General features: G+C 57.5%; 3 protein-coding genes across 11 annotated transcripts; 2 read left to right on the plus strand and 1 right to left on the minus strand.

The window, feature by feature from the left end:
• Positions 1–60: 60 nt before the first annotated feature.
• E2F4 (E2F transcription factor 4) lies at positions 61–6,641 on the minus strand. 2 transcript variants are annotated; one of them, XM_007198097.2, is made up of 11 exons: positions 6,457–6,641; positions 5,931–6,040; positions 5,628–5,789; positions 5,258–5,301; positions 4,483–4,544; positions 3,961–4,258; positions 3,269–3,466; positions 3,121–3,168; positions 1,353–1,400; positions 1,095–1,139; positions 61–991 (listed from the first exon to the last, which is right to left on the minus strand). In XM_007198097.2, the coding sequence occupies exons 1-11, from the start codon at positions 6,589–6,591 to the stop codon at positions 876–878; spliced, it is 1,266 nt and encodes a 421-aa protein (XP_007198159.1). In that variant the 5' UTR covers positions 6,592–6,641; the 3' UTR covers positions 61–875. The 2 variants fall into 2 exon arrangements, with proteins under 2 accessions (XP_007198159.1, XP_007198160.1); XM_007198098.2 differs by lacking the exon at positions 3,121–3,168.
• A 2,082-nt stretch (positions 6,642–8,723) lies between these two features.
• Positions 8,724–13,910, plus strand: EXOC3L1 (exocyst complex component 3 like 1). Of its 4 annotated transcripts, none has more exons than XM_057534512.1 (14): positions 8,724–8,888; positions 9,093–9,239; positions 9,442–9,617; positions 9,699–9,918; positions 10,462–11,074; positions 11,154–11,271; positions 11,408–11,533; positions 11,633–11,733; positions 11,937–12,047; positions 12,795–12,924; positions 13,044–13,166; positions 13,251–13,418; positions 13,495–13,619; positions 13,694–13,910. In XM_057534512.1, exons 1-14 carry the CDS (start codon positions 8,777–8,779, stop codon positions 13,881–13,883), a joined length of 2,460 nt encoding a protein of 819 aa, XP_057390495.1. In that variant the 5' UTR covers positions 8,724–8,776; the 3' UTR covers positions 13,884–13,910. The 4 variants fall into 4 exon arrangements, with proteins under 4 accessions (XP_057390495.1, XP_057390497.1, XP_057390494.1 ...); XM_057534514.1 differs by having other exon boundaries at positions 9,457–9,617; positions 13,251–13,406; XM_057534511.1 differs by having other exon boundaries at positions 13,495–13,910.
• Positions 13,911–14,231: 321 nt separating this feature from the next.
• Positions 14,232–22,129, plus strand: MATCAP1 (microtubule associated tyrosine carboxypeptidase 1). 5 transcript variants are annotated; one of them, XM_057534516.1, is made up of 7 exons: positions 14,232–14,448; positions 17,048–17,673; positions 17,755–17,898; positions 18,180–18,312; positions 19,245–19,565; positions 19,655–19,752; positions 20,777–22,129. In XM_057534516.1, exons 2-7 carry the CDS (start codon positions 17,104–17,106, stop codon positions 20,942–20,944), a joined length of 1,434 nt encoding a protein of 477 aa, XP_057390499.1. In that variant the 5' UTR covers positions 14,232–14,448; positions 17,048–17,103; the 3' UTR covers positions 20,945–22,129. The 5 variants fall into 5 exon arrangements, with proteins under 5 accessions (XP_057390499.1, XP_007198157.2, XP_057390502.1 ...); XM_007198095.2 differs by having other exon boundaries at positions 19,245–19,550; XM_057534519.1 differs by having other exon boundaries at positions 19,245–19,560; positions 20,777–20,919.
• The last annotated feature ends 42 nt before the right edge of the window (positions 22,130–22,171 follow it).

The raw sequence follows: 22,171 nt of genomic DNA on the forward strand, positions 1-22,171 counted from the left end.
CCGTTCCCACCACCAATCCAGCACAGTCCCAGGGAGGGTCCCTGAAAGAACCAGATCAAAGACAGCCTTAGGCATGGTCTTTATTCACTTGGACACTGTACAAATATTACAATTTCCTTTTGTTGCAAAAAGTATAAAAATAATCTTTATATAGGAATCCATTCGTTACTGCAAATCTTTCTAAATCTCTGCAAATGGCTCTAAATGAGGATAAATGAATAAACAAGAGGGGGACTGCGGGGCAGAGGGAGGCCGGGCCAATCCTCAGGGACTCTCCCGCCCAGATTCCTAGCTAGAGATCTCCATTACTCCTGTTAGCAACCTGCCTGCCCCAACAGGTTCTCAGGGCCAAGGGTCCAGCAGAAAGGGGGCACACGAGCGGTACAGAAGGAGCTGTGTGATCCGCGTGGGGAGAAGTGAAGGAGGCTAGGCTAGGTGCTGGCAAGTGCCCAGCCCCACTCCATGCTTCCTCCTGGAGGGGGAGGGGCTGGCAGGTACAGGGCAGTGGGGCTGGACACGCTGCCCTAGGAGGGTGACGGAGGGTCCTTGGATCTGTGCCACTGGGTGGCAGCTGAAACTGAACTCTGGGAGGGCCGGGGGAGGCTACCAGGTAGGGGAAGGCCCCCAAAAAGGAGCGGCAAACACTTTGGCTCCACAGTGGAGAGGGCTAAGCCCCTTTTCCCTGCTCTCCCAGCACAGAACAGGTGTTGGTGCAGGAGTGGGACTTGTGGCCAGAACTGTGCAGTGAGGGAAGGCTGGGGAAGCCAGGAGTCTACGGCTCTCAAGCTGTGCAGGGGTGGGGTGGGGGGAGGTCCCCAGGCAGCCCCCAGGTTAGACAGTCTGTGTCCCAGCCACAAAGGGCATGCCCCTGTCAGTCAGAGGTTGAGAACAGGCACATCAAAGAGGTCACAGACACCTTCACTCTCATCCAGGTTGTAGATGTAATCGTGGTCTCCAGGGGGTGGAGAAAGGCGGAGGAGGGGTGCAAACACTGCAGAGAGCAACAGGCTGAGGCCCCAGGGCCAAGACCCCACCCAGCAGCCACCCAAACCCTGCCCACACACACTCACCCCCCACCTGCCTGGGCCACCTACCTTCTGAGGACATCAGCTCCTCCAAGAGCTCTGAGCTCATGCACTCTGGGGATGGAGGGAGAGCTCAGTTACATTCTGGCTCCCGCATCTCCACCCACCAAAGCACATGAAGGGGACCACCCAGCCACCCATCAGAAACTTTACCCTTTGCCCAGGTACCGAGCACAACCATAAGGTCCTCAGAAGGGCAAGAAAACGGCCCTAACACCCAATGAGCTGTGCCCCTCACCCCAGCCCCAGGGAAGAACACAGCCCTACCTCGAGTGGGATCAAAGATTTCTGACAGCTCTTTGGGGAGCTCCAGAACTGAAAGACAAGAAAGCCATGCTCAAGGGCACAGAGGTCCAGCCTGGTCCCACTCTAGCCCCCACTTCCCCAGATCCTATATCACCCACCCAGGGGCTCCATACAGCTGAGATGTCGGCCCTGCACCAGACCAAGCCAGCACTGTCTGTAAGTCTCCCCTACCAGACCTGAATTCCTCGGTGCCAAAGGACCACTGTAGGTAATCGGTACAGCCCTTCTAACTCAGTGGTTCGGGAGAAGGGCAGCACACCCTCTCCATTTCTGGGCTCAGAGTACATACCCTGTCTGATGGAGGACACTCTGTCTGATGCAGGATGCCCTGTCTGACAGAGGATGTCCTGTCCATCCCTGCCCTTGCTAAGCACCTACCTGGTGCCAGGCTCAGAGACCACAGCCCAGGCCAGGTCACCTGGCAGAGGAGGAGGCACTCTTAAATAGGGGATAGTGCTACAGGGTGATGACACTGCTACAAAGGTCTAACCAGGAGGACACACATGGGAAACAGAGGAAAGGAGTGCTGGAGCTAGATCACAAGGGATTTCATATGCCAGCTTTAGGGGCTCTGATTTTATCCAGCAGACCTTAGGGAGCTGTTAAAGGTACTTTTGTAAACAGAAAAATGCCAGTCAGGCTGTGTTTCAGACAGATTCTTGTCAGTCGGGGTAAAGAAGATGCTGAAGAACTTAGGATAGAGGTGGCTGGCAGTGATCCTGAGTGTTAGGATACACGAGGCCATCCATGGGGGATGTCTGCAAGAGAACTCACTTAGCTGATGTGGGGTGGGGAGCAGAAGGAGGGAGAAGGAGATAGAGCTGGAGTTGACACCCAGGTGTCAGGCCTGGGTGACTAGGGCCAGTGGTCGGGTATGCACAGAGGTAGAAATCCAAGTTTCAGTTGAGGACACATGGGAATGAAGTGCCCACTGGATGTGCAGAGGAAGGCACGTGGACACAAGAGGTAAAGTTCAGGCAAAAGGCCTAGGCAAGATGGAGGCTGGGATTCATCTACCCAGAACTGGGGCCCTCCACAGGTGTGGAATGTGCCAGAGATCTGGGAAGCCAGATTTAAAGGAATGCCAGGGAGAGGTCAGAAGAAGCAGCCAATTAAGGGAGAAGAGCCAAGAGCTGACATCATTAATGCCAAAGGAGAAAAAAGAGCATCAACACAGAGCAAGAGAGCACCAGAGCAGATCAGCCTAGAAACCTGCTGGAGCTGGCTGTCAGAGCTGGGCAACGTATCAAGAGTAGCACTGGTGTAGCATGGGGTGGGGGTTTGGGGTCCTGACTGCCGCAACCTGAAGGCTGACTAGGGGACCAGGATATGGAGTAGAATGGAGATGACTTTTACAAGGAGTCCAAACACAGAGGACATAGGGAAGAAGAGAGAGAGAGACACAGGCGATGAAGTGTCATTTAACGAGGAGAGACTTAGCAGTGCTTGAGGGCCGAGGAGAGTAAGTCCTGGAAAAAGCAAACACTCAAGTCACAAGATGGAGAGGAGACACCAGGCAGATGACACCACCTCTCCTAAGAACATACTGCCCACCTTTGGAGCCTGAGGGCCATACCACAGCCCGTTCCCCAAGAGAGCGCTCACACCTTCCTGAGACCGGGCTCCAAAGGGTGGCAGGCAGGGCTTGAGGGAGGGCCAGGGAGTTCTGTGTCAGCCCAGGAAAGGGGCAAAGGGGCACCAGCGCCAAGCCAGAGGCCAGGCTCCTCACCTTGGCTGGCAGAGCTCTGGTTGATGGCAGGGGGCTGGGCAGCTTTGGCTGAGGAGATAGGATAGTTAGGTTCCAAGCCCAGTTCTGTTTCTGACCTGGGACTGTCTGAGGCTGGGTTCTCACTGCTGCCAAGGGGACAAGTACTCACCACCTGTGGGGTCTGCCTTGATGGGCTCAAAGGAGGTAGAAGGGTTGGGTCCGGATGAACTGCTATTGCTGCTGCTGCTGCTGCTGCTGTCCAACAGGGCAGAGGACTGCAGCGGCCGGGTGTCCAGTGCTGTCAGGCCCAGCGGGAGAGAGCTGAGCTCACCACCGTCCTTGTTATCGGTTCCAGGGCCAGCACTCACTGCAACCACATCCCCCAAACCCAGTCACTTGGGGACAGGAAGCAGGGTATTGAAGCTGGCCGTGCTAGAAGCCACAGCCAGGATGATCAGCGCCCCTGTTCCTAGGCCCAAGGAAAGTTAGGCACTGCCCATCACTCCCAAAAAGGTAACATGAAAATTAGTCACTGAAGGAGACAAGAGCATGAAGCCTGCAGGAGGGAGACTCACGGACATGGCCGCTGTGACCACACTTCAAGAGGGGTTGCCAGGGCAAGTGTGACACTGGCGGATCTGGGGGAAAACTGCCACCACTAATTCCCCTTCACACAGTCAGAACTTCCCTGTTAACAAGGGCCATTCGCTGGACTAGCAAGGAGAGGCCTGCGGGATGGGGGAGCAGGAGAAAGAACCCCACAGGGTCCCTTCCACTCTGAGTACGGCATTCCATCACACAGACGTACTGCCTCTTGGGCCCCAGAAATCACCCCATCACCACATGGCCATTGTGCCTCACCTGTGAGCTCAGCGGCTGGACCGGCCACCCCTTGGGCTTCGGTGCTGCCGGGAACAGGGTTGGGGGTGGTCACCTGGGGACTGCTTGGGCGTGAGGCATCCTGGGGCGGGGCCAGAGCAGGCTTGGGCAGAGGCGGAGAGGTAGAGACAGCAGGTGGGCTCTGGAGCAGATCTTCAGGTGGCGGCACAGGCACCGCCACAGGTGGTGAGCTCCATGCCTCCTTGTTCACCAGCAGCACCTCGATGGGGCCACTTACGCTCTTCAGGTGAATCTGGTACTTCTTCTGCCCATTGAGGCCCTACCGGTGAGGATGCGGGGTGGAGGACAGGTGGAATTGGAAGCAGGCTCAGCTCCTGCCTGACCCTGGGCAAGGGCCAGTGTCCTCTCCCACCCTAGGCTGCCCGTTCTCCTAGATAACCTCAAACCCCAGGCCTCCCCCTACCTGCCCCACCCGGGACTTATCGGGCTCCACAGCCAGCACCCGCCCTCAACCAACCCCGCATGGCTGGGCTGAGCACCCACCTCTGGGATGGGCACCTCCAGGCTGGTGCCCGATGGGGCCCGGATGGCAAGGAGGGTGTCTCCTAGGATGACAAGGAGAATGGATCAAGGCCCACGGGCTCAATCTGAACTGAGAGTGGGGTGCCTATCCCTTAGAGTAAGGAAGGAGATCATGGTCTCTGAGGGGCTGGACAGTAGGCTGGGACAGAGAACTAAAGCTTTTCTCCTCCTAAGAGCCCAGGAGTCAGTAACCAGAAAATCTGGGTTCAGACACACGGAGCAAAAGATTGCTGGCCACGGGCATCTCACTTGATTGACGGGGCTGCTCCCCAAGCGCAGACGTTCTAGCCAAGGCCAACATCCCTTCCCCAGAACCAGGCTGGGAAATGCAAGATGAACAAGAAACAGTTCCTGTACCTACAAGGCAACTAAACTAACTGTAGGTTGGAAGTGGGCACCATTGCCCCCTGCATACAAGCATACGTGAACATGCAAAAACACATTCTCCCTTGTATGCTTCTGTCACACGTAAGAAGCCAAACCTAGGGGACGATGCAGGTAGGGGTTGACCCAGGGACCCAGTCCAGGATTCTTGCACCCTCTCAGTACGGTTAGCCTCCATAGGGTCCCAGTGACCCTCAAACCCAGGACTTACCCTGTCTGGTTCTTCTTTGGGCAGGCCCCAGGAACCCTCTTAAGAGACAGAAATCTCTTGGGCACTAAGTCCAGTCCACTGCTCAGGGCTGTGGCTCAACCCATCCCCACCCCCGTCTCCCCCTACCCAGGCTCTGCTCACCAGCAAAGCATCTGCAGATGTCCTCATGAGTCACGTAGGCCAAGGTGTGGGGGTTAAGGAGAACGGCTGATGCCCTGCCCGTGGCGACAGATGGCTGACCACAGAGAAGACCCAGCTCTCCAGCAGAGGTCTGACATATATGCTCTCAAAAAAAGTCCTGAGGCCTGGGGTCTACATGGGGAGGGATCACAGTCCAAGACTGGTGGGCGAGAGGCTCTGAGGAGGGAACCTGAGGCTGGAACCTCCTGGAACCAGGAGCTGCAGGACCACCCTCCCAAGAGGGATAGGGACTAGGGGACCACAAGCAAACCCAGCTGGACTAGAGGGCCCCTCGCCCACTCCCCTGGAGCAGGGACTGCCAGGAGGATATCAGCTGTTCTGCACGTCCTCTGTGACGTTCCGGATGCTCTGCTGCACCCACACCTTGTGCTGGTCTAGTTCTTGCTCTCGCTGCTGCAGCTCCTCGATCTCTGCCTTGAGCTCAATCAGCTTGTCCGCGATCTCCCGGGTATTGCAGCCAGGCCCCACGCCCCTGAGCCCGGGGAGTGGAGCTGAGAGGGGCTGCCAGGAACTCTGGGTCCCACGGCCCCCACTCTCTCTTGCACCCTCCACCCCACACCCCTGACGCTTCTGGGTAGGAGATCCCGTTGCCCTCCCTAGTGCCCCCACTCACTTCCACTGGATGCTATTCTTGGATTTTTTCTCGATCAGCCCGATACCTTCCAGCACGTTAGTAATGTCATAAATCCGCCGCTTCTGGCGAACAGCTAGGGTGTCAGCTGCCTGGCAGGCAGAAGAGAGTGGGGAATGCTCAGCCCCACTCTCAGGTGAGACTTGGTCTGGAGTAGTCTGAAAAGGGGGTGGCCTTGATTCCAACCCTCCTCCCAGGCACTACAGCAGCTCGGGACTGTGGGGCGGGAAGAGGCCTGGCGCAGCCTGAGCTGATGTTCTGATGCTCTTCTCCCCACACCTGCCGGGGAGGGCCACGAGGACCAACACCTGCAGCCCCAAGCCTGGCACATAGCTGACGCCCAATGGCCTCGGCCGAATGAATGAAACAGCTCCCGGCCTCCCTCCTGTGAGAAAGCACATGGATGGCGGCCTGCTCTGAAGGCTCAGCTGGGCCGCCCCGGGGGTTCCCGCTACCGGCCCAGGCCTGGTCCACCATCCCCCCTGTCGCCCCTTAGCCCGGGCCTCACCAGCTTGAGGTCAAGCACGCCGTCCTTTGCCTCCTGCAGAAGCGACACGAACTTGGTAGTGAGAAGTCCCAAACTCTTCTCGTGCCGGCTTGGTGTGCCCGGGGGCGGCGGCGCCTGCGGCCCGGCCTCCGCCATAGCGCCCTCCCGCCACCTCCCCTCAGCCAGGCCAGGCCAGGCCGGCGCCGCCGCCACTTCCGCTTCCGTTCCTGGCCTCCAGGCCGCCGGCGCCAGCATCGCTGGTTCCGCTTCCGCTCCGCGCCCTCCCAGGGAATCCAGCACAATTCATCTCTGCGAACACGGCCGAAAAACTTCGGGGACCATCAACAATTGTCCAACCGCCGAAGAGGACGAAAATAACCCCAGGATCCCCGGAGACCAGCGTTGTTGAGGAAGGATGTGGAGGAAGTCTTTGGGCAGCTCCGGTAGCAGGGAAGGAGGAGCCACTGGAACCTTACGGGCTGGCCAACCTGCCCCAACTCCACTAACTCTACCCCAACCCTCATCTCAGGAGAGGAGACTGTGCTGCCCGATGAACCCAATGTGTTTCCCCAAACCTGCTCCTAAAGGCTGCCCCACTGTCTTGGGATCACCCATCCTATTCCTGTCCTTCACTTCCTGCCAAACAGCAAGCACTAACTACATCTAGCTTGTCCACTTGTCTCCATCCCCACTCTCTTTCCCTGATCCCAGCCTCATCTTTCTCTTGTCTCCACACTGCAGTACTCAAAGGCCATGGGATTATAACCACTTTTCAACCAGTGCAAACATGTTTACCTATGTGTAAATATATGTAAAGCGCTTAGAGCTGTTCCTGGCATGTGGGAGGACTGTGTGTTTGCTAGTATCATTTTGTTATTTTTAACATTGTCATTATTTATGATTGTTTACTTTAGGTCAAGTTTTTTGGGAAACAGGGATGTGCCTGCAAGAATTTTACTGAGAAGCCACACTTGTAAGGGAGTAAGACAGGCAGAATTGGGCAGAGAGGAGAATTAAACTGCGATGCAGTTAAAATAGAGGCCTCAGAGACTTCCCTGGCCGTCCAGTGGTTAAGACTTCGCCTTCCAATGCAGGGGGTGTGGGTTTGATCCCTGGTCAGGGAGCTAAGATCCCACATGCCTCACGGCCAAAATACCAAAATGTAAAACAGAAGCAATATTGTAACAAATTCAATAGAGACTTTAAAAATGGTCCACATCAAAAAAATCTTTAGGGCTTCCCTGGTGGCACAGTGGTTAAGAATCTGCCTGCCAATGCAGGGGACACAGGTCCGAGCCCTGACCCGGGAAGATCCCACATGTCGCGGAGCAACTAAGCCCGTGCATCACAACTACTGAGCCTGCGCTCTAGAGCCCGTGAGCCACAACTACTGAAGGCCGTGCACCTAGAGCCCGTGCTCTGCAACAAGAGAAGCCATCGCAATGAGAAGCCTGCGCACCGCAACGAAAAGTAGCCCCTGTTCGCCGCAACCAGAGAAAGCCCGCGCACAGCAACGAAGACCCAACGAAGCCAAAAATAAAAATAAATAAAATAAGTAAATTTATTTTTTTTTTTAATCTTTAAAACAGATACCTTGGCCCATCCTACTCAGAGCTCTGAAACTGGGGTGACTCTTCCAAGGCCTTCCAAGGCAAGGGTACCTGGCTTTTATACCCTAACATTGACTGAGAGACTCAGCTGTGAGACCTCAGCAGCCTACATTTCTGGCAGCTGGGGGAACAAGTATCTTTGTCCTGAAGGGTGGATTCGGGTAGTAGCCGGTGTCCACTACATTATGACTACCTAGTAGCCCCTTCCATGGCTCCCTTTAACCCCCAAGACAAACACAGCTTTCATAGCCCTTCCACCCGTCTCCGCCATCACCTACCACACACCGTCTTCACAAGAGCCTGTGGTCTCTTGCTCCTCTGCAGAGGCACACCCACCTCTGAAGGGCCCATCAACACAGTTGTCACACTGTGATGTGGTCTGGACCCATATTTGCACACCTCGCTCTCCACCCAGGTTGGGGCCATCTAGTTCATGTCTGTGTCCTGAGCACAACAGATCCTGCATAGGCTGCTCAAGTCTCAATGTTCACAGGGAGTACACCCCCCTCCCCCCAAGGAAGTGGCGCCCAGCCCTCCCCACTCTGTCCCACAGTGCAGATGCTCTTTCCTGTTGGGAATAAAGTACCAGAGACTCAGCTTCCTTCCTTTCTGCATGTGGCCTTGGAGAGGGCGGGACCTTGGAGGGAGGAGGGAGCTCCTGGGCAGAGAGGTGGGACAGAGGCTTCCTTGGGGAGAGGAAGTCTCTTGCTGCATGCTGAGGTGTGGGTCTCATGAGCCAGTGGTGGGAGTACCCAGCTCTGCCAAGAGGGCCAGGGGAGAGGGCCATCCTCAAGGCCAAGGCTATCTGTGGAGGAGGGAGAACTGGACGCCTGGCCAAGCCTGGTGAGTTCCATATCAGACTGTCCTCTGCAACTCAGAGCAGGAGCGGTGTCCAGTGGAGGCCCATGCCTACCCTGTTTCACTTGCATCTGAGGGGCAAAACTGAGAAACCCGGCAGGCAAAGGTGTCTCAGGTTCCTTCCCATCACACCCACCTCCCTCTCATTTCCTGAGGGGGCTGGGCAAGAACCTTCCTCCTCCTTCTCAGCGGGGCCTAGACGAAGCCTGCAGCTCAGAGGAGCTCCCACTCTACGTGCTCTAACCTGGACCTTCGCCCCCACTCCTACCTCCGCTCCGGCTCCTCCAGCCATGGACTCAGCAGCCAGGGACAAAATGCAGCCCGCACTTCCCTCTGGTATGAGCCCTTCTGGGTGGGCTGAGGGAGGGATGGTGGCAAGAAAGATGGGGATGGTGGGGTTGGTCCTCCCTGGCTGGAGCTCTATAGGGAGGACAGGGAGAGGAGTGGACTGCCCTGGGGGACAGGCCGAGGGGTAGGAAGGGGAGCAGATTTGGCAGCCACTTCCTGGAGGCCCTGCCCAACTGACGCGGCTGCCCAGGCTCTTCCTGCCCAGGGCCTGAGTGGCCGGAGCAGGAGAGGGCGGAGCAGCTGGCCCGGGGTGCAGCACTCAAGTGGGCCTCGGGTATCTTCTACCGGCCAGAGCAGCTGGCCAGGCTCGGCCAGTACCGTAGCCGCGAGGTGCAGCGTACCTGTTCCCTGGAAGCACGCATCAAGGTGGGCATCAGGCAGGAGGCAGGAGTGCTGAGGGCGGGCTGCAGGACTGGCCAGGCCTCACTGGCTGTCTCCCTCCCACAGTCGGTGGTGCAGTCGTACCTGGAGGGCGTGAAGACCGGTGTGCGGCAGCTGGCCTGGGCCCTTGAGGCCGTGCAGGGAGCCCGCGAAGCCCTGGGCCAGGCTCATGTGTTGCTCCAGGGTATGGCTGAGGCTGCACAGACCCTAGAACCCCTGCGGGAGCAGGTTGTGCAACACAAGCAACTGCAGGCCATGTCTCATCTGCTGCCCCGGCTGCGAGCTGGTCAGTGTGTAGGGCCCTAGGCCGCAGTCCTCTGACAGGTGGTCGACAAACACCATCACTGATCAAGGGGCTGGGGCGCCAGTGGGAGATTGCGTGGACGGACACGTGGGCGACCTCCCAGAGAGTAACTCAGGCTTCAAATGGCATATGAAGCAAGGGTACATATTAGTTCATTCTGGGGTTCCCAAGCATGGGATGTCTGAGTCAGGACTGACACCAAGTGGCTCTGGCCAACCTGGCTGTTAATTTACTAAAATATTTCCCTAACGGGGTGGATGAGTAGCCACTGGCATGGCCCCCCAAGTTCCTCCCTGCCTTCCCTCCAAGACCCCTGACTTCCTCATGTTCCATCAGCTCAAGGGTTTACCCTTGGCCCACCACATAGGCCCTTCCCTGGGTCCTTTCAGATTGACCAATGCTCTACTGTACTGATTATTAAATATTTTACACATCACCCCAGCCCCAGGGCCTCAGCATCTACTGCTATACCCGCTGCACAGGTGGGAAGGCTGAGACCCAGGGCTGCCTCTTCTCCCCGCTTAGTGCCTGCTGCATTGGCCCACACACAGACCCTGATTGATGCCCAGCGACTCTTGGAGGCATATGTGAGCCTTTGGGAACTGGAGCAGCTGCAAGAGGAGACGTGGGCACCTCTCGGGGGCCTGGAGTTGCCAGTGTTCGAGGGGCTGGGCCCTCTGGCTGAGGCTCTGGGCCAGGCTGTGGAGGCGGCTGCAGGGGCTGCAGGGCGGCTGGCACGGGAGGACCCAGCCCTGCTGGTGGCTGCTATGCGTGTGGCCGAAGTGGACGCTGGGCGCACAACCTCCCTGGAGCAGGCCGCCCGAGACTGGCGGCAGCGCTGTCTGCGGGCACTACAGGAGGGCTTGGAGCGGATCCACTTTGGGACACCTCTGCAGCCTGGGCCAGGGGCACTAGCAGAGTGGCTGGAGGCTCTGCGGGTGGCTCTACCAGCAGAGCTGGCCGCGGCTGAGGCACTGGTAGCACCCTGCTGCCCACCACACTACAACGTGGTCCGGCTGTGGGCCCACACCCTGCACAGTGGCCTGCGCCGCTGCCTGCAGCAACTTCTGGAAGGGCCTCAGCTGGAAGCTGCCGACGCCTTCACCTTGCTGCATTGGGCACTGCATGTGTACCTGGGGTCAGTGTCCCTGGGGCAATGGGAAGTGGGTGCATCAAAGGCTGGAGGCTCAATGTAACACTGGGCTACCCATGTCCAGGCCAGAAATGATGGGGAGCCTGGAATTGGGGCCCGAGGCTGACGTGTCTGATCTGGAGCCTCTCCTGACCCTGGAGAACATCGAGCAGTTGGAGACAATATTTGTGGCCAAAGTCCAGGTGAGTAGTTGGGGCCTGGGTTCAGAGCAGCTCTGCCACCAGCTGTGGGCCTGTATCTGTGGAGTCGCATGTCCACCTGTCTCTAGCAGTGTCAGTGCCCTGCTACATACTGCTGCACCTTGCCCCTTTCCCCCAGGCAAGTGTGGCCCAGTGGCTGCAGAAGGCACTGGACGGGGATGTAGCTGAGTGGGGCCGAGAGCAGGAGCCTGACACAGACCCATCTGGCTTCTACCACTCACCAATGCCAGCCATCGTGCTGCAGGTGGGTGAAAAGTGGCAAGGCAGGGGGGCAGCTCTCATAGGGAAAGGGAAGGAGGGCAGGACTAGGACTCTGATGATGGCTGCCCATCCCTGCCTGTAGATCCTGGAAGAGAACATTCGCGTGACCAGAATGGTCAGTGAGTCACTGCAGCGGCGGGTGCATGGCATGGCACTGTCAGAACTGAGCGCATTCCTGAGGAGGTCTGCCAAGGCACTGACCCACTCCCAACCCCTGGCCCTGATCCTGGGGCAGCACTAAGGGGCTCTGAGTGATAAGACACACCTGTGGAAAAGGGCTCCTTCAAAACAGAGCCTTGGGTATCTTGGAGGTGGGGCCAGAGTACCAAGGACTGGGGTTGCACCAGAATGACAGCAGATACAGGAGCCACCTCTGCCCTTTGCAGCTTTAGTGATGCTCTGATCCGATTCTCCCGAGACCACCTCAGGGGGGAAGCAACGGCCCCTCATTACGTGCCCTACCTACTGGCCACCCTCAACCACCAATCAGCACTCAGGTACCAGGAGGCCCCCACAGAACCCCACCTTCACTAACCCCTGACTGAACACCTATTAGGTATGGACCCAGCTCACACTAGGCCTTTAGGAATTTTGGACTCACATAGCCCTGGGGTTCCTATCCTAGTTCTACTAATTACTAGCTGTGTGACCTTGGGCCAGTTACCTAATCTTTCTGAATCTTGCTTTCGTCATCAGTAGTATATGGGTAATAATGGACATTCTGAGAATCACATGAGATAACAGATAAAATGTACTTACCACAGTACCTGGCACATAGTGTCAATTATTCATTCATTCAACAAATATTTATCAAGGCCCTACTCTGTGCCAGGTAATGTCTGGCGTTACAGCTGTGAACAAAACAAAAACATTCCCCTCCTCTTGGGTCTTATGTTCTTTGGGGTGGGGGCAGAGAGGACAAACAAATTAATGATGATTTTGACTCCCTCCTGACTGGGATTAACTCTCTCCCCTTACCGAAACAGAAACTGAAAGACATGACTTGCTCAAGGTCACACCGCGAATTAGAGGCAGGTCCAGCTGGCCTGTGTCCCTTCTAGCTCGCTGAGCCCACCACTCCCATCCTCAATCTGTGGCCCAGACTTTCAGAAGTGCAGGGAGCCGCCCTTCTTGCCCCCTCACGGAACACACTTGCGCCACTAGGTGGCGCCCAAGTGGCTAGACAACGGAGGGCCTCTCGGGCCTTGGCCTTGGTCCTGAAGCCGTACTTTTGGTCGGTCCAGCTCCTCCGTGTCCGTCCTGCAGCCCGACTGGGTGGCTCCAGGGGCCTTGGCTCCGGTGGAGGCAGCGCTGGACGAGTTGCAGAGGAGGATCTGCCTCCTGGTGTTGGAGGCGCTGCTGGCGGAGCTACAGGTGAGGCTTCAGACGGAGATGGGGGTGGGAAAAGGAGATATAGCGTATGCATGGGGGTCTCTGCGGGGAATGCCGGATCTGAATCGTCCCTCCAGCCGCGTCTCTGCCCTCCGCTCCAGCCCCTATTCGCTGCTCTGCCCTCTCGCCGGTGGCTGTCGAGCCCAGAGCTGCTGGATGACGTGTGCGAGCGGACCGCGAGCTTCTGCCAGGACTTCCGACACGTGCGGGATCCTGCGGTCCAGGTGCGTTTGGAGGGGAAGGCTGGGAAGGGGGGAAAACGCCCATGGAAAAAGCGTCCTGGAACCATTTGATCGTGCTCCCCGCAGCTGCTGCTGGCCGAGGCGGAGCGTACCGTGGTGCTGCAGTACCTACGTGCGTTGATGCAAGGCCGCCTAGTGTGCCGCGGTGCTGACGAGCGGACCCAGGCGGCCGAGCGCCTGCGGCACGATGCCGCCCAGCTTCGGGAGCTTTTCCTCGGTTTGGTGAGAATCTGGGTGAGCAGATGGGCGGGAGTCTCAGTGGTTGGGTAGGGGCCGAGGGCTGGAGAGAGACCAACACCGACGTGTTCAGGGCCTGGAGGAGAGCGTTCAGTGCGCGCCAGTGCTGCTCGCCTTGAGGGAGCTGGTAAACCTCCGCGACCCCACGCTGCTTGGTCTCGAGGTGGCAGGCTTGCGGCAACAATTTCCCGACGTGAGGTGCGAAGACGGGCCGGGAATGGAGGAGGGACCCAGGGGGGGCTGGGCGGGGCTGACACACCTGTACTCCATAGCGAGGATCACGTCTCCGCCCTCTTGGACCTGCGCGGGGACGTGTCCCGAGAGCAGCGCCTGGCCGCACTCAGCTCTCTGCAGGCCGGCCCGCAGCCCTCGCCCCCAGCGGGTGGACGCGCACTCTTCAGCCTCGTGCCAGCACCTGCACCCCCGCTGTCCTCCTGCCTCCCCTCGGGGTCCTGTGCCTGACCCCCGGCTGCCCGCAGAATAAAGCCACGGTCCCCGTACGCCTGAATTGTGTGCGTTGGAGAAGGGGGGATAGAAATAAAAGTCCCCGCGAAGGTCAGGGGTTCCAAGTGCAGTGACATACCTAAGGTATCCTGGCTCCAGTTCTGAAATACGTCTGCGCCCCACCTATCCCGGCATCAGACCTGTATATGGGCTGCTTTCCCAAGCACCCGGGCTTCCACCGCTGTATGCGGACTACATCCCCACGTGTCCGTGCACCGGCAGCAAGCTCGGGTCTCCCGCGCGACTGCTGAGTCCAACTACGTAGGCGGAGGGGGCGGGCTTAAGACAACACCCCACCCAGGGGCGTGACCCGATGGCGGACCCCTCCGGCTCTGCCTGGCCCCACCCCCAGCCATGTCCTCGGGCGCTTGAGGCCCCGGAGATTGACGTGAAACCGCGCGCCTTCGTCTGAGCGTGCGCGCGCCCGACTGCGTGCGTCACCAGTGTCGGCTCCCCAGGGCTGGGCAGCCGGCGGCCGGTGTTGCGGAGCGGGAACGGCGGCAGCGAGAAGAGGATTGAACAGGTGGGGGCGCGGCACGCGGACGGAATCCCCCCACCCCCGAGAGGCCGAGAAGGCGTTCGACGCGACCCCTCCTCACCTACCAGGGAACCCCGCTCCATTGTCCTCTGGCCCCGCCCCCCATTGGGCACGCCCTTTGCCCCATCCCCCGCCTCTTATTGGCTGGAGGTCACGCCCCTCCTCGATCTCCCAGTCCCCATTGGCTCCTCTTCCACGTTATCCTCTCCCGGAGTTTCTTATTGGCGCAGGCCACACCCTCTCATTTATCACCAGACTCCGCCTTCAGCCTGGGCTCCTCCCACAACCATCTTTCATTCATTCTGCATCTAGTGCTGGGTACTTTGGTCATGGAGGTGAATCAGACCCGTCCCTGCCCTCACGGAGTTCAGGGGATGACGGGGGGACACGGACCTAGGCTCCAACAGTGACAGTCTAGGACGGTAAAGAAGCCGCCTGGGCACTGGGAACCTCTAAGACGCTGGGAAGGCTTCCGGGAGGAAGTGAGGCCTAAACCAAGTCCTGAAGAATGGTTAAGGAGTTTGCCACGGGGAGACATTGGGAGGGCATTCTTGGCAGAAGGACCTGAGACATGAAAGAAACAGGCGTATTCTGGTAATTGCAAAGAGGTAGGTCAAATGAAAGAAGTGGAGATGAAGGGGATTAGTACAAGCAGAGGCCCGGAGACCAGTGAGGAATCCAGAAACGTGTATAGTTAGTTGAGGGGAGGGAAGCCAGAGGCCTGAAATCTTTTCCAGCAGCTTGTCACTAGGCAGAGTGCCGGGAGGAGCGGGAGGGGATCAGAACTAGATGGGGAAGCAAAGTGCAGGGAAGGTATGATTCCAGTTCTGAGAAGGACAAGGGCTCTTGATTTCATTCCTTTATTGAGCAACTGCTCTGGGGACACAGTTGTGAACACTTAAAAGGAGAAGACAGATAATGCTCACTTGTACTTCAGATGGTGATAACTGCATCATCGGACAATACTGTGGAGAAGGGGAGGTTGTGGTGGAGAGTGTCTAGAGTAGGTTTATTTTATAGAGGGTGTGTTAGGGAGGCTTTTCTAACAAGATATTTGTACAGAAATCTGAGGAAAGTGAGAGTGACCCCTTCAGTTATATGAGGGGAAAGCACTTCAGACGGGGGACATGTTCAGTTTGAGATACCTGTTAGACATTCAAGTAAAGATGTTGAATTGAGAACTGGCAACACTAGTCTGAAGTTTATGGAAGAAGTTTGGGCTGACATATTTAAAACCATGAGAGTGGATGAGATCACCTAGGGAGTGAGCATAAACGGAGAAGAGGAGAGAATTTTCCAAGTTCTGGACATTACAGTGTCAAGAGGTCAGAAAGATAGGGATTACCAGCAAGTAAGACCAAGAACAAACAGCCAGTGAGGTGGGAGAACCATGTTCCAGTGTATTTGGGAACCAAGTGGAGAACATGGCCAAGCCAAGATGAAGTCATTAACTTTGTCAAATTCTGCTGATCAATATGAAGATCATTGGTGACCTTGGTCAGATCAGTTTTGATAGAGAGTGGGGGACAAAAGCCCCCACTTGTTGTGAAATTGAAGAGAGAACAGGAAAGAAGGGATTGGAGACTGAGTATAGACGACTTGAGGTGTTGTGTTGCCCTAGGAAACCGCTGGAGGGAGATGCAGTGGAGCTGGAAAGAGTGTGGGGTCAAGTGAGGGTTTTGTTTTGTTTTTTAAGATGGAGAAATAACAACATGTGTTTATACTGATGGGAAGAATCCAGTAGAGAGGAAGAGATTGATGGTGCAGGAGATGTAGGAAAGAAGAGAAATGCTGGAGTTATGTCCCTGAGCAGGCAGGAGAGTTTGGAGGCTGGAGCCTTCAGTCAGTCTCTGGGGAGAGACTGGGTTGGACTGAGCCCTGGTACAGAGTCAGGGGTGAGTGTCCCAACACTGGCCTTGGATGACCACTAGGAAGATGCCTCTAGGGGACAGACCAGGGATTGGCTTGGATTTGCTGAAGTTTTCCTCTGCTCACGGGAAGCTGATTCTAATTTGGATTTGAGCAGATGGCCCAGAGGAGAGAGAGCATTCCAGGTGGAGGACTAGCATAAACCAGGGGCCTGCAGGCATTCAAACTGACTGAGGCCCAATCCCAATGGGCTGGAGGAAGTGGATGGAGCCAGGTGGGAGGGGCGGGGTGAGACTGAGAAAATGCCATAGGTAGAAGGCAGGTAGAAGGTAGTGAGACCCCCTCACCTGTCATCCTGGCAGCTGAGGCTACACTGTACCAAACTCCCAGTCTGGGTGGGCGCTGAGCACAGGGATTAGGATCATGAGTAGGGGCTTAGGCCTTGCTCTCAGAAGCTCACAGTCTAAGGGGATTTGAGTAACCACCATCTAGCTGGGTGTATGAGACTCTTCCTCTTGCTTTCCCCCAGTCCAGCTTGCTTGGGTGAGCCTGCTGGAGGGGATGGACACTAGGGTGGAGGTGAGGGGGCAGGTTAGAACCTGGCGTCAGGTCCTGGGCCCACCAAAGGCCCAGCAAGGGCAGTGTGGATGGAGCCTGCTGGTCCTCAGGCCACACGCACTCATGCTGGCCTCCACATGCCTTTCTGTGTCTCCAGAAGTCGACCGTGTGGGGAGTTGGAGTGACCCAGCTGGATGTGACCACCAGGACAGAATGGTGCTGGACTCAGGGGCTCAGGTGTATGAGCAGGCACCCCCCAGCCCGCCATCCAGTCCCTCATCCTTGGGCCATAGGCTGAGGCCCTCAGACCGAGATGGGACAGCACTGTACCCCTGGCCTCGGTCCCTGGCCTTGCCCCTGGCTCTCTCAGTCCCCTCAGCCCTGCGGCCCCGGCCTGAGCTGCAGCCCTTCTCAGAGCTGCACTTGGGCCACCGTGGCCACATGCGTCGCAGTGAGAGCACCTACACCGTAAACAGTATTGGCCGGCGGGGGGGCAGCACCCAGGGTCGGGCGCCACCTGGACGGGGACGGGACCCAGGTGGGGGCACCCTGCGGCCTGCGGCCTCCCTGCCTCACATTGCTAAGACTCGAAAGGATGCAGGCCGTGGTGCGAGCAAGAGTCCCTGCATGTTGGTGGCTCTGCGGCCAACCAACATGGACCGTGAGCGGGACAAGTTCTTCCAGTCCCATTACACCTACAACCCACAGTTCGAGTACCAGGAGCCCATGCCTACGGCTGTGCTGGAGAAGTACTGTGAGGCCTCTGGACAGTTCCTCCATCAGGTCAGTCCAGACTGCCCACCTCACCCTGGCCCTACCACCTGAGAGGCCTGGCCTGACCTGCCACTGTGGCCCTTTGTGCAGGCAGTTGGCATCATTGAGGCTGTCCTGGAGAAGTTTGGTACCTATGAACACTTTGAGGCTGCGACTGGGGGCCAGCTGCTGACCAAGTGCCAGATCTGGTCCATTGTGCGCAAATACATGCAGAAGGAGGGCTGCGCTGGGGAGGTGAGTTCGCCCTGCCTGCGAGGCCCCTTTTCCACATGCTCCAAACCAGGCTGCGGAGTGGGCAATGCCAGGCCCACCTCTACACTGATGGAGCTAGCGACCTCGGGCAAGCCCTGTCCCTGCCCCTGCCCCGGTAAGGTGGGAGCTGGCTCCAAGCAGAGGTGGGGAAGGGTAGGTGTTGTGGCCAAGTGTCCAGCCTGACTGCCTTGTGGCATCAGTGGGTCCACCTGCACACTGGCCCCTGGGCTGGTGGCCATGGCTCAGGGCTCTGCCGCCTGCAGGTTGTGGTGCAGCTGAGTGAGGACCTGCTGTCCCAGGCAGTGATGATGGTGGAGAACAGCCGACCAACATTGGCCATCAACCTGACTGGAGCCCGCCAGTATTGGTTGGAGGGCATGCTGCGGCACGAGATAGGTCAGGGTGGGGGTAGGCGGGTGGGCGGGTAGGGGTGAGAGGGGGCTGGGACAAGGGGGGGCAGTAAGGGTCTCCAGTAACCCCACCCCCTCTCTTTCTTCCCCTTCCTTCTGGAGGATGGGCCCCTTCCCTTCATGAGCATCTACCTCCTTCCTCTGGCTCACAGAGGTAGGCCAGAACATGCCAGCACACTCATGAGGAACAAGAAATGAGGGCTCACCCTCATTTCTTGTTCCTTCTGGGTATCTTTTCCTCCCTCTACTTCCTCTATGATTTCCTTTGACAGTGGGGCAAGAGTGCTGAGGCCCAGACAGGCCAGAGGGAGAGCCCTAAGGGTCCCACAAGCCCAGCCAACATGCAGGCTCTCCCCGGTGGGTGGAAGTTCAGATCCTGGGAATGGAATTAGCTGAAGACACACAGAGCTGGGTTTAGGAGGGGATAGGGCCAGGCTGGAAAAGCAAGCATGGGACACTAATTACTATTCTTTTCTGTCTGTCCCTCCTCATCAAGAATCCTGTCGCTCTGGGCAAAAGGTGGTTTTTGCTGGGGACATCAGCATGATATGGGCATGCAGGATGTGGGGCTGGGGTAGTGTGTGAGTTCCTGCACCTCTCTGGGGGCTTGGGGGGCAGTGTGAGTTTGGGAGAGTTTGTGTGTGTGTGTGTAGCCCTGGACGGGTGAGGGAGGGTTCATTTATGTGAGACTCTGGATCCTTGGGTGTGAGTTCACCTGAGGAGAGTCTTCATGCTGCCTGGGGTTGGGTGAGTATGAGTTTGGGGTGGAGGGGACTTGTGTAAGAGCCTGAGTTTAGAGGCATAAGGATATGTGAGTCGCCGGCTAGAGGTCCAGCTGGGCAGACCAGGACCCAGGCCGGGCAGGAGGGTCCCTTGGATGCGCGGCCCAGCGCAGCCTCTCCATCGCCCACCCCACAGGTACCCACTACCTGCGGGGCGTGAACAACGCGCGGCAGCCATGGCACAGCGCCGAGGGCCGGCTGCAGTATGGGCTGCGGCCAGCGAACCCCACCGAGGAGGGCCTGGCCAGCCTGCACAGTGTGCTGTTCCGCAAGCAGCCCTTCCTGTGGCGCGCCGCGTTGCTCTACTACACCATCCACCGCGCCGCGCACATGTCCTTCCGCCAGCTGTTCCAGGACTTGGCGCGCTACGTGCAGGACGCCAACGTGCGCTGGGAGTACTGCGTGCGCGCCAAGCGCGGCCAAACTGACACCTCGCTGCCCGGTGGGCGCCTGTGCGGTGGGGAGTGTCCTGATCTGTGGCAGGGGTGCGGGGGGGGTGCAGGTGGGCCTTTGGGCCTAGGGCTCACGGCCCTCCTGTGTCCACAGGCTGCTTCAGCAAGGATCAGGTGTACCTAGATGGCATCGTGCGCATTCTGCGGCATCGCCAGACCATCGATTTCCCGCTGCTGACCTCGCTGGGCAAGGTGAGGGACCACGGGCCTTCAGAGGACCCAGCCAGCTCTCCCCCTCACTGCAGTATTCCCTGAGCCTCTGATTGGAACTCAACTGAGGACTGGGTGCCAGGCCTTTCTGATGGGGGGGAGCGTGGGTGGAGGTGAGCACAGGAGGTGAAATGACAGTCTGGCAGCCAATACAGGTGCTTGAGCCAGCCCACAGGTGTGTGTGTGTAGACACTGCACTTCAAAGGAGGTGAGCATTCCAGGCCAAGGGAGCAGTCAGGAAGGCCTGGGGAAGGAGGCTGGAGAAATGGCCAGGGAACAAGTCCTTGGCCCTGGGTATTTGTGCCAGGCTGAGGAAGTCGAATTTCATCCAAAGCAATGGGGAATCCTAGGAGCTTTGAGCAGAAGAGTGGCACAGGTGGTTTGCTTTAGAAGGCTCCCGCTGTCATATGGGAGGAGAGGCCTAGGGAAGGGAGTGCAGGGGGAAAAGGAGGAGGCCTTTCCAATCACTTTTGCAGAATTGATGGTGGTCTGGCAAAACCCAGCAGTGGCCATGCAGTTGGAGAGGAAGCGGCAAGCTGGAGAGATCTTCAGAGACTGGATCTTTTTAACTCAGTGGCCACTCTGAGTGGGAGGGTGACAGATTCTAAGCCCCCACCTGGAATGTGACCTAGGGGACTGTGAGGAGGGTGGGGATGGCATAAGCGGCACCCAGTAATGTTGGATATGGGGAGTCTGAGGTACCTGAGGGATATCCCGGGGGAGGTGTTCAGAAGGCAGTTGGATACCCAGGTTTGGAGGTGAGGGGGGAAGCTGGACTGGAGACAGGAGTGGGATTGTAGGACATAGATGATAAAAGAAGGTGTTGAGAGAAAGAGCAAACACCCAGGACTGAGCCTCAGGGTACATAACATTGGGAGTGGATCAGGAGGGGAAAGGGAGGAGTTCCAGGAGCAAAGGGCTATGGGCCATTGCAAGAGAGCTGGGATCAGCTGCCTGAAAGCCAGGGCACCCTGCCTACTCCTGAGGCCCAGCTTTCTTCCTGCAGGTGTCCTATGAGGATGTAGATCACCTTCGGCCCCATGGGGTGCTGGACAACACCCGGGTGCCCCACTTCATGCAGGACTTAGCACGCTACCGGCAGCAGCTGGAGCACATCATGACCACCAATCGGCTGGATGAGGCAGAGCTGGGCCGCCTGCTGCCTGATGACTGATACTGGTTGAGGGCTACAGGCAGAGGCCCTGGAAAGAGGGCTCCAGATCAGCCCCCAGAACATGAAGCTGGCTGCTCTGTGCTTCCACAGCCTGCACGTTTCTTGGGGAATGAGGAGGGCAGAAGCATTTCAGGAGGGAGGAGAGGCAACAGCAGAGAGTTTGTGTCCCTTGCTAGCCTCCTTGGACCCTGAAGGCCAACAGCAGCATGTCAGGCAAACTAAATCTGCCCTCCTGTCTCCAGCTGCCTTTTGAGCAGAGGAAAAGCCTGGGGGCAGGAGGGAAGCTGAGAATGGATGGGGATGGGGGGGTGGTTTGGGAGTAGAAACTTGTTCTTGCATGAGATGGCTTTGGGTGTCTGCATACTCCAGTCTTTTCCTCCCCCACCTGGCCCCTTGGTGCTCCTTCAGCTTTCATGCTGTCTACCTCTCACTGGGTCCTGGTGGGGATCTCCCTTCTTCTGGGGTGAATGCCTGAGCCTGAGGTCCTGGCTTTCACACAGACTCAAGGAGCAGGGATCCTGGTAGTAGAGACCCAGCTGGGCTGGGGTGTGCTTTCCAGCATTTTGCCTCTCCCACTGTCATGTATTTATTCCTTATTTATGTGCTCTACTTACTGGGGCTGGGACACAGCAGCTTCTGAAGGTTCGGTGGAGGGAACAGGGCTCCTCTGGAAGGCACCGACTGTTCCTAGCTCCACTGACACACACACACACACACACACACACACACACACACACACGCCTTGTGAATCAAGCCAAGAGCTCACCTGGCCCTGCCTTCATCCCCTGCACTGGCCTCTACTGTCCCTGTCTTTGCCCACACCCTCACAGCTGGTCTCTGGCAGAGGTTGGCATAGCCTGGCAGCAGCCACAATCAAGCCTGAGGTGCCGGCCCCTTGTTGTTCCTAGTTCTGAGCCCCTTCTAGACCAGGAGAGGTGCCAAGATGATTGTTGCTTCCAGTTTCACCTCAGACTCAGCTGTGTGAGGTTGACCCTGTCCTACTCCCTCCCTTGGCCTTAGTTTTCCCATCTGAAAACTTGGAAACACAGCTGGAAAGTCCTTATTCATTTAGTTAGTGAATAGGTATAGAGCGCCTTCTTTGTACCAGTTAACTGGTCACAACCCTCACTGAGCTCCCAGTCCTGAGAGAAGCCAGACAATTAAAACAATTACAATGAACTGTGTGGGCTCTGCCTACTTGAGATCCCTTTCTCTTTCTCTCTCCTA

The sequence above is a fragment of the Balaenoptera acutorostrata genome, chromosome 19 (assembly GCF_949987535.1).
Source record: "Balaenoptera acutorostrata chromosome 19, mBalAcu1.1, whole genome shotgun sequence".
Taxonomy (NCBI): Eukaryota; Metazoa; Chordata; class Mammalia; order Artiodactyla; family Balaenopteridae; genus Balaenoptera; species Balaenoptera acutorostrata.